At 38.4% G+C, this 11,565-nt stretch overlaps 1 protein-coding gene and 1 long non-coding RNA gene across 3 annotated transcripts; one reads left to right on the plus strand and one right to left on the minus strand.

The window, feature by feature from the left end:
• Positions 1-5,713: 5,713 nt before the first annotated feature.
• On the minus strand, positions 5,714-10,172 carry ogfrl1 (opioid growth factor receptor-like 1). The gene is made up of 7 exons (XM_063875614.1): positions 9,829-10,172; positions 8,484-8,570; positions 8,298-8,376; positions 8,015-8,093; positions 7,268-7,334; positions 6,952-7,097; positions 5,714-6,713 (listed from the first exon to the last, which is right to left on the minus strand). The coding sequence occupies exons 1-7, from the start codon at positions 10,015-10,017 to the stop codon at positions 6,173-6,175; spliced, it is 1,188 nt and encodes a 395-aa protein (XP_063731684.1). The 5' UTR covers positions 10,018-10,172; the 3' UTR covers positions 5,714-6,172.
• Positions 5,944-11,565, plus strand: LOC134859234 (uncharacterized). 2 transcript variants are annotated; one of them, XR_010165061.1, is made up of 4 exons: positions 5,944-6,735; positions 6,960-7,138; positions 8,304-8,417; positions 10,756-11,565. It is a non-coding gene; the product is annotated as an uncharacterized LOC134859234 (long non-coding RNA). The 2 variants fall into 2 exon arrangements; XR_010165062.1 differs by having other exon boundaries at positions 5,944-6,697.

The raw sequence follows: 11,565 nt of genomic DNA on the forward strand, positions 1-11,565 counted from the left end.
TCTTTTCTAATGTGACATTTTACACTAAAGTAAAAAACATCTCAGTGATATTTATTCCCTCTTTTATAAGAGTTGAAAACAGAAAGCAGCAGTGCTGAGCTCCCTGCTGTGTCACAGGCATTCAGACTGATGAGAACTAAGTGAGTGTTGGTGATTACCAGGCTCCAGCAGGGTCTGAAAGTCTCATCATCTCCTCTCAGGGATGGGAGAGGATCATATTGTGTAATATTTCTTTAAAGGCTCAGCGGCGTGCTGCTCAACATGCTGGGAAGAAATGGAGGACGAGAGGACAGGAAGCACATGGAGACACCATCTGTTGTTGGGCAATAATGCAGCAACAAAAACAGAGTGCAACACAGACAGTATGAACAGTGGGATGAAGGTTCTACAACATTCTAAAGGAAGCTGCAGAACTGCTGTATAAGAACAGGCAGACATATATCAATGAAGTTCAACATTATATATTTAAAAAATGTCAGAATAAACATGTTACATACTGTAGTACATTTCACATTTTTACTTAACATTTATCATTTATTGGACATTTTACTTTAACTACTTATTTTCAATTAAATATCTTTATTTTATTTTCTCTTTTATTGGACATTTTATTTTAATTACTTATTTTTATTTAAATATCTTTATTTTATTTTCTCCTTGATTGAACATTTTATTTTATCTTTTTATAGCACATTCTTACTTCTTATCTTTATATAAATAGTTTTATTCTATTTTTTTAATGAATCTATAGCTCATTTTATTTTAAATAGAACAACCATGGAACTTTATATGGAAAAAACTCTGAAGCCTGTGTTAACCACATACCTTATTTTAGGCCTCAAGCCAAAAACACGGTTGAAAATATATTGGATTTGAGACGAGGGAACCAGAATGCTGACTTATTTCCAGGTTTAAGGACTCATTCCTGCTCATAAACTGGGCAGCCCCGTCAGAATAATGTTTCATTTTTATTTATCACCTGGAAGGCTCTGACACTTGCTTCAGTCTCAGCTGGACTTTAGCTCTTCGCTGAACATCAGTTTTACCACTGCCATGGTGGACATGCTAGCATGCTAAAGTTAGCATCTTGCTCCAGGCAAAGGTGACCCTAATGCTCCAGAGCTACTGCAGACTGTTAAGGATGTTTAAAGATGTATGACACACACACACACACACACACACACACACAGACACACACACACACACACACACACACACACACACACACACACACACACACACACACACACACACACACACACACACATACACACAGCCATTTGTTGCCACCTGCTTCCATAATTTAGTGTCAGGAGCAGGACGTTGAGTATGAAGAACATAATGTTGGAAAATCAGGCTCAATGCATTCTGAAGATGGGAACTTGAGCTGCCATGTCTTTAAAATGGTAACATGTCAACCATTAGTATTACATTTAAATGTTTTAGCTCAAGAGTATACATATACTTACCGTACATTCCACCACTGTTAAAGAGCAGGGTGGTTTTCTCTTATAGTCAGCTGCCAACACCAAGTATCCCTACATCATCCCAACACACTCTCTTACTCCTTCTGCTCCAGCAAACACTGAAGGCCTCCTCATTCTGTCAGTCTGAATCAGGTGAGCGTGCACTTTGGATTTACATGATGCACAATACCATGCTTGCATCATGTGTAGCTGTGTAGGCCATGGTTTAATATCATGCTGTTTTCCTTTAAATCCTGTTGAAGCTTACAGTTGATGTGTTTTCAGAGCATATTATTGAACACCAATATTGTTTGAAAGACATGTCAGCATTTAAAAGTTGCAAAGAAACACAAAATTGCTAATGCACTTTAAAACCTAGAGCAATTCAGAGGCACCGCTCTTTCACTTATGAGCATCTGTTATGGTGTCAAAAATGTTTTACACATACCTTGAGATATTCCGTGTTATAACAGGAACACACTTGTTAGCAACCTGCTCTTCGGCTGCTTTCCATAACAGGCAGTTCTTTACCTATGCAAAGAAGTTTGATTTCAGTTGGTTTATAAAGACTTCTATAAAGAGTGTAGCTTGTCTTTTGATTGTACACAGCATTAAAAAAGCTTGTGGGACTATCAGCTATGTTATACTGTACTTTACAGACTTGTCACTGAAGGACAACACAGAGTGAGGTACATGGAATCACCTCTGACTCAGTTCCCTCCGGAAGACGCCACTCCAGCTAACATTGCTTCTTACCGATTGTTAAACACAATTTACACTGGAACCATTTCCCTTTATGTTGTCTTTACCGTGCATTTTTGTCCTATCGATTGTACATTTCGTGATTTACTATAATTTAGATATTAAACCAAAGGCAACAAATTATTTGTGTATCAGCATTCATTAAACAGTACGCCAACATCTTGCAATACATAGATACTGTATGCAAGATCTCAGAAACCTACCATTTATCTGTTATACGTTTTCTTTTATTTTTTTTTACAGAGCCTTTATTCCTCTGTTTTGTAGTGATATTGTACAGTGTGTGAAATTGAAAAGCATATTAGAGGGGCCTTATTATGCTCTCTGGGGTTCTCTCTTTCCTGTAGTGTGTTATATAGGTTTTTGTGCCTGAAACGCCTCCATTGGATTCTTTTGTTTACTTCCATAAGTTAGTGAATAATAATAATAATATAAAAATAATAACAATAACAACAACAATAATAATAATAATAACAATAACAACAATAATAATAATAATAATAACAATAATACATGTGATTTATATAGTGCTTTTCCATGGTGCTCAAATCGCTTTACATGCAAGTAAAGAAAAATAACAACAAGTAAAAAGTGCTAAGCTCGGTGGAATAGGGGGGAGGGGTTAGAGGAGTTTAGGAGTTGAAGGCAAGAGTGAAAAGATGAGTTTTGAAGGCTTTTTTGTAATACTCACATTTCTATTAGCTAGCACCCACAACACCCAGTACGCAAGTGCTTAATGGGCGGGACATCTCTAAGCGGTTGACCAATCACAACAGAGCCGAGCAGCTAACCAATCAGAGCAGACTGGGCTCTGGTTTCAGACGGAGGGTGAAAAGAGGTGCTGCAGCACAGACAGTATGAGAAAAATAAAGAGCTTTTTGGAGACATGTACAGACACAAAATACAGATGTTAACCTGAAAATATGTCCTCTTTAACAGTGCATTACTTTCAGTAGAGGTTCTAGTGGTGAAGCTTCATAAGTCAATAATAAATAATCATAGTTATGTAAATTATTTGAAAGTAATTGTGCATGTCTAATAAACATGTTTTAATATACCATAGGGATTATTCCTGCTTTCAGAACCACTCTGCATCTGACAGATGTGCACTTTTCAACGTTATAATAAAATGTACAGTGATACATATAGTGCTCACCTTCTTTAAACAATTACAGCTGACAAAATTCTTATTTCACATCCCCATTTTTATTTGAGTAGGTGTGGCAATTTCACATTTTCGGGCAAATGTCCAGTTACGTCCAGCAAGCAGAGAATATTCATGTATAGAACAATCACATTTTCATCAATAGGCGAGTTACAAAATCATTTCAAGTATCATATACTATTAACCTCTGCTCTATTCCAATTCTTAGATGTGTTCCTGCTGCTACTGTACATCAATATTCATACTGTATATGATGCAAACAATAATGTAAATATCAAAATGCTGTACAAAAAACAGGATGTACAGGAAATCAGTTGGGAAAGACACTGCATAAAACATAAAAAATACAAAATAGGCACTTAAGAATATCAGACACACACACACACACACACACACACACACACACACACACACACACACACACACACACACACACACACACACACACACACACACACACACACACACACACACACACACACACAAACACACACACACACACACACACACACACACACACACACACACATACACACACACACACACACACACACACACACACACACACACACACACACACACACACACACACACACTAAAAATCCAGACACTTGAGCCCATGTTTTCCCACAATACACCTGAATTTGTTTTTACAATTATATCAGATACTCTTGGCTGGAGCAATGTTAGACCTTCTGAGCAGATGATGATGATGATGATGATGAAGGCTCAGCCTGCAGGAAGAACGAGGAGCGTTTGAACCACGATCTAACACCTCGCATGGCTTTTTCATTTCTGAGTTATCAGGAAGTCTGTTTAAAATTAGACCTGCTGTCACCTCACATGATGGAGGTGGTGATATGTATCTTAGCAACATCTTGGGGGGTGTCAATTCTGCTGCATCACTATTTGAACAGCTGTTAATAATTATAAAATAAATATTAAATTATTAGGATTTTCTATAGTGAATTTAGATTTAGATAATATCACTAGTTTTTTGTTTTTTGTAGATTTTTCCTAAATTCTCCTAAATTTAGCATCAAAATGATTAGTTTGTACATTTAAACATATCATCACAAGAACATTTTAATACAAAATAATTGTCTTAATGTAAGTAATTAACTGGGTCATTTTCATAATAGTTATTATAATAGTTCAAGTCTAAAACCTACTGACTTGTAGTGTCTTTCCTTTCCTGCACCTTCATATACTTAAAGGAAATACTAATTTTGTGGGACATTTTGTAGCAGATGTACTAATCAAAGTCAAATTCACAGGGATAAAGTCAACCGCAGAACCACATCATATCTTTATATATTAAAAAACTAAGGATTACTGCCTAATTATTGTGAGGTGAGTCAATATGAGAACAATCAGTCATATTCATAACGTGGCAAGTTCCTGACCGTTACACATAAATCAACCGTCTACAGAAACCCTTTCAATAGGAAGACACAGATTGTCAAAAAAGTGCAACACACCACCCAATACCTGTAAGATCACATGACCTGTAAGATCACATGACCTGTATGATCAGAGCATCTGCTGCAGTTGAAATAAAGAGCTCTTAAAGTGACAGCAGCTATTTTGGACGGTTCCTGCTATCATGTAAAAGTTTTGTAAAGTACTTCTGCCTTTTCCTTCCTGATTCCCTTTTGAAAACATTTCTGCTAGCAGTTAAATTAAACATTTGTATTGTTTATCCTCATATGGATTACAGAAAAATCGACTTTCTATTAACACTGCTCCCTTTAATTTGTAACAGCTGAATTTGACATATTTTTATCTCTATATATTAGCCTTTATTTGCAGGAAACCTCCATGGTGCTCGTCACAGAGCAGTGATGTCAATAAAAAGCCTCTCTCTTTTTATCTGTTTCCTCTAACAAGTCGTCTGTTGATCTGTAGTTATGTACAACTTTCAGTAGTGGGCTACCTTTCATTGGTGAGAGTATAATAAAGTGTTGGGCTAGATAAATATAAAATTGTGCCTGATATTATCAACAACAAAGTGTGGGTTTCAAATCCAAAATTGATGTTTTTTAAAGTATTGCTATCTCCTTTAAATCTCACATTATAATTGTTCCTTCCCAGCACCTGTACAGTCAGCTCAATCCAATTTGTTGCTATGGAGCTCTAGCTACAGTGTTTGAGGAGGAGTTTGAGGACTACCCAAAACCATCGCAATAAGGCAATATTCTCTCTGGGTTGTAATGTAATCCCAGCCCTGGTTAGGAAAAGCCTCATGACAGTCATGTTGGTGTCTACCAAGGATGTACAATTAAAAAAAATTGTAACAAAACACACAATTAAGGTAAAATATGTGAAAATATCTGAATTTATTATGGAGCTGCAGAACCGGTATTCTACAAAATCATTGTTAGATACCGATCCATTAAAAACCGTTCAGTTCAAATCATCACAATTAGCCCTTTTTTTGAAATCGTGCCGCTCTAATGGTTTGGATGGTTTTGGGATTGTTTTATGACTTTCCCCTCAACTAACACCTCAGTCCCCCCCCCCCCCCCCACCATATTTAGAACACTTAAATAGATGCATCTGTGAAGACATGACAATTGTGTATGGTAAGCCCTTAACCTGAATTTATTCCAATAACACCTCTCTGTGTTTACAATTACTGTCTTCATTTTGAGTCGCGAAGCGTAAGAACTACTGCTAATAACATTCTGGCATTACAAATGAAATTCTCTTACCTAACAACTTAGCCGGTCCATTTTTAGGACAGCTGTTAATGTTTTCTGCAGGAAACCAATCAGACCTACAGAGGAAATATGTCATTGTACTCGTTCCTCTCCCCTCTGACCCCCACAATCATCAGCGCCCCCTCCAGTCCGGAGATGTTAGAGGTGAGTCCCGTGCTGCCTTTAGCCCCTCCTGCCACGTCCTGGTACAGCACGGCATCATGGGAAGACACAATAATCCTGCTCCCTGCTGATGGGGACATCTCCTCCCCCCTCCTCTGTTGCTCCGGCGTCGGAGCGGGCGCTCTGATCCCGCTGCTCCCCGCACCTGTGCTCCCTCCCCCGCCCCCACCTCGCTTTTTAGGCAGCGGCCCCCACAGGAATGCGTGGGCGGGCCGATAGTGCTTGCGCGCATAGCGCAGCAGGCGCCTGCGGGTGGCCGGCAGACGGATGGTGTAGACGAAGTACTCCAGGACGCTGTGTTGCATGTTGGGAAGAGTGGTGTGGCTCAGCGACTCCTCCAGGAACAGGTGGACTAGGGGGGCCTTTAACGCTTCGTAGCCCAGCTCGCCCAGCGACTTCAGGATGCGAGTGATCCGAAGGTAGTTGTGCTGGGACCTGAAAAACAAAGCAGGAGGAGGTGAAGTGTCTCTTAGGTTTAATTCCCATTACAATGTAACCTTTTATAAGCATTAGATGACATTTTACATCAGACATAATATTACAAGGAAGGAGGAAATTAGATATAAACCGTGTCTCCCCTCTCATCATGAAGCAATGGGAGGTTCACACACATTCTGATGGCAATGCAAAGCTGTGTAAATGCACAGTATGTTTTTAATATTAGTGTCCTTACTCATTAAGGTGCTGGAAGCGCTCCTGCCAGTTGGAAGCCCGAGCAACATTCCCACTCTTATCCAGCAGTTTGATGCCGTAGAAGTCTAGCATGAGGGAATATGCTGCCAAGAACCTCCGCTTGGCTTCCCGAGTGCTTTGGAACTCCTGTCAGGATTAAACACAGCGGATCAGAGACTAGCACACAGGTACAATATCACAGCTGTCCAATCCCTATTGTTAAAATGTTTACAATGTATTGGATGAATGGAAGATATTGCTTCCATTAATATGGATAACAGCTCTGTTTTTATACAGTACTGTTCTTCATCTCTTACTTTGATCTCATCCTGAGTCAGTTCATGTGCGTAGAAGTTCAGCCCTAGTTCTCTCAATGGAAACAGCCTGCCACAAGCAAAAGGGAATACAAAAATTCTAAAAAGATTTCTGGAAGTGATAAAAACACACATTTACATTATATATTGAATAATAACTGCTAAAAGGGAAAATATATTGCTAATCAGCAAAAAATAATAGTCGGGATTTACTCCTGAACAAAGAGAGTAAGTATCATAAAAAATGTTAGTATCTCAAATATTTCAATTCCAAAAGAAAAATCCCACTGGTTTTGTCGAGGGAGTCCTTGCAATGCTAACCACCAATAGATCATCACTGCACCACTCTATGCTAGCACCTATTAGCGTGTATGCTGTTTTTTTATGTGCATCATAAGCTGTGAGGATGCTGAGTTATCGCCTGAGACGGCTTTGTTCTTTTAACATTTTAAATCGAGCAAGCTGTAGGATGTTCTCACACTTCTAATGTTAGCTTAAACAGATAGAGAGCTATAACTTGCTACCTCTTTTTTTAACCCGGTTTGTCTACCTTTGTCTGAGACCCATAGATACAAACATGACTTATATGACGATTTATCTTGGTGACATTCATTTACCAGACAGTAAAAAGTAGGGTTTACGTGTCAGTTACTATTGTACGTGACCAGATAACAATTCACACTTCCTAAAAGTTTCTGCAATCACATATACGTTTCAAAAGAATACAAATAGACTGATGAAATGTCTCACCACTGAATGTAGTTGTGATTGTGCTCCAGTTTGTCATAGTCACCCCTCCACTTGGTCAGAATCTCCTCTATGTAGATACCTTAAAAGAAACAGGGGCAATAAGCTGCCACTCACATTTCTAAAGTGTGTGTGTGTGCGTGCGTGTGTGTGTGTGTGTTTGAACATGGGATCAGTCACGAATCTTTTCATCTTTCCAAGTCAAACAACACCTTTCAGTGACTTACAAACACCTACATTTTTTCAGTGTGTGTGTGTGTGTGTGTGTCTGTGTTTCTGATCTTACCATCAGGCACTAGAGGGATCTTGTTCAAGTAGAAGCGCAGGTTACGGTACTCATTGGGTTGCCGTGGCTTTCGGTAGTTCTGCAAACGCACACAGAACAAAGCCAGGTGTAACCAATAAAGTAAGTACCCGGCATTCCATTTTTACATTTGTACTTTTACACGTTTTTATTTTCCTGTGCATGTACCGGGTAGCTGTGACGGTATTTGTAGAGGTCCCTGGCAGCGTAGAAACTCCTCTTCAACTTTGGAGCGGAATCTGGAGAATCTGTAAGCTGACAAAAGAAAGAAAGAGGCTCAGTTCAAATGCACATCTGAAAGAATAACATCCCGCACTCAGCTGGCATTCAGCTGAACAAAGCACTGACTTCGCTTTTGAGGTCAATCATCCATTTCTCTCAGCAAAGGAGGACAATTCACATCAGCGCTGCCGTACAATTTCTACAAAAGGACGCTAGAAACTAGATCTGATTCTCAAATCAAATCTGGGTCACGCTAACTTCCACTTTTCCATACTCCAAAGTCACTCTCCGTTATACTATTTTTATTTTCTACATATATATATATATATTTTATACATGCAGACTACCAAAACTCAGGCATTATATTCCTTTAAAGTCTTCACCCAACACCTTTAAGCAAAAGATTCCTGATATTGTATTCTTTGTATAGCCATGTTTGTAGCTTTTGTGATTCTTACCTGATCCTATAACAACATTTATTTTCTACAAACTGAATCCTGACTTTTAAAAAATCCTTTTTAGAAAACATTTCTAATAGTAATCATTGAATAAAGTCAGATTTGACCAAAATCTATGAAAAGGAGATTAAGTTTAACACAGTGTAAAAAATAAAGAGGAAACCAATAAGCAGCTGAGACTAACCAACTAGATATCGCAAATGTGTGTTAAGTCTGACACAAATGCTAAGTTTGCATATTCCATATAATCACCACATAGATGCATGAAGCATTATAGGACATCAATATAATACTTGCACACTACAACCCATAACTGGGGGTGTACACGGAAAAATGTCTTAAAAGGATTATCTCAACAGATTTCACATAACTGTATTAGGTAAGTTGAAAGCAATAACGTTGAGTTTTAATAAAAATATATTACGTTCAACTTAATATTATTGCTTTCAACTCCCCTAATTCAGTTAAGGGAAATGTGTTGACATAATACACTTAATTAAAGTCAACGTTTGAGTTTTTTCAGTGTATCTTGAAAGTGTCAGTAACAGTGAAGTGCTGCTGGATGGATTAGATGCTATATGAGGAGTAGTAAGAAGCCTACAGTTCACACCATTTAAGTGTATGTCTTTCCATATACCATTAAAATGACATATTTTCGAATTTGGTTTCGCATTAGCTGTGTGCTCGTCTCCTCGCACAACAGCGTGTTCAGTCGCCCTCTCTGTGTCCTGGCCTTGACAATAACGTGCTGCCGGGGCACACATGTTACCGTGTCCCCTGTGTTGTCCCCCGTTGAGTCATCGCATACATAGCCCAAATAACCCTCACTGTACCTGCGGGGAACTCTCCCCGGGCTCTCCGGCGGCCCGCTCGCTGGCCAGCGGGCTGACTGAGCCGGAGATGCCGCTGTCATCTCCACCTGCCGCCGGCTCGTCGCCCTCGGTGTCCGACCCCCACGTCGAGTCGCATTCCTCAACGGTGCTCGGCTCCTTGAAACGCCAGATGCCAAACAGATTTCCCATTTAAAAAACATGCAACGCCTGCTTTCTTCTGTTGTCCTCCTCTTTACACAAACTTCTATTCTACATATTTTTGTCCTGGTATTCGTGTTTGCAGCTCGCTGGGCTCACATTGCCCTAAGAGTGGAGCTTTTAAATGGCAGAAAGGGAATTTCCACATCAGAACCGATGATGCGTGTTTCTGTATGAGAGGGGATTAGTGCCAAAGAGCAGCGAAAGGAGGGTCTTAAAGCTACAAACCGTGGATTGTGAAATGAATAAATGATAATGGTCATGGTGGAAATATCATTAAAATAATCGGAAGGGAGTGTATTGTTACCTATCTAAATAACAAAACAAATATTTGTTGTTACAGCCATTTATTTCTTGAAGTTATTAGCATTAAACCGACTATCTGCGATCACGATGTGACCATGTTTAAAGAAGCTAAAGTTGTTCTTGTTTTCATCCATAACACCGTGTCTGATTTTTGATCAAGCTGAAAAGTTTAAATGTATCCATGTTAAGAGAAAATTCTGTTAGTACCTCAGCTACATTTTATTATTCGAATGAAAACATTTTAGATGTGTCTTCAACAACATACACTTCATCATGTATATCTAATGACAATCATGCTTTGTTTTCCTATAATACATGTAGAGTGTATATTGTACATATCACTTAATTTGTAACCCACTATTTTATGGTTCACAATGTTGCTACTCATCCTGTTGCTTGTGGCATTAATCACTCCCTATACAGAATCCCGGGAACAGCAGCATCAGGACCAGAGCTGCGTCACGTGACACCAGGACAGGAGGAGGTTACGCTACACACCCCCATAACATTAATAACGTCCCTTCAGGAAAAAAAAGAAATGCTGTGAAGGTTGTTCTTAAGGACAATACAGGCTTTGTTTTTATTTTACAGTTTTGTTGTTTAAACTAAACAAAATACACATTTGAACATTTCGCTTGTGTCTCAATTCACTTATAAAATACATTATAAATTGAGGAAATGTGTAAAGATACTACTATGATCACATTGGCATAGGTTCTTTTAATGAAATAGTTCTTATTGAGAGATAGATCAAAGATAAATACATTAACATTACATAGTAGTTACTAGTTATTTTCAGGTCAAGGTGTAACATTATAATCATGTGATCCATGTATAAGATTGGGTACACCACATTATTGAGGGTTAAACCAGTATTTCCTTTTTAGAGACGAATTTCAAATGTCTAATGCTTTTTAGCAGTTTCATCAAAAAGTGATTTTTCCCTCTTAGCGTCTCATATCGTTTTGTTTGAAAGTGTCAGAACAGGTACAAATTAATCAATATTTCCAAAAAAAGAAGAACAATTAGAAGGAAAATATATTGTGTTTCAGGGGTTTGTTTTTAATCATATTATATATTATTTTGTTTTATATACTGCATGTAATAGTGTATCCCCCAAAATATTATTTTAGCCTAATACTTTAAATCTTAAAGGTTATCAGGTCTCATGGGAGTCTGAGATCCAAGAATGTATTTGAGAAATTACTATTTCCCATATGCAATAACAATAAA

Source organism: Eleginops maclovinus, chromosome 22 (assembly GCF_036324505.1).
Source record: "Eleginops maclovinus isolate JMC-PN-2008 ecotype Puerto Natales chromosome 22, JC_Emac_rtc_rv5, whole genome shotgun sequence".
NCBI lineage: Eukaryota > Metazoa > Chordata > Actinopteri > Perciformes > Eleginopidae > Eleginops > Eleginops maclovinus.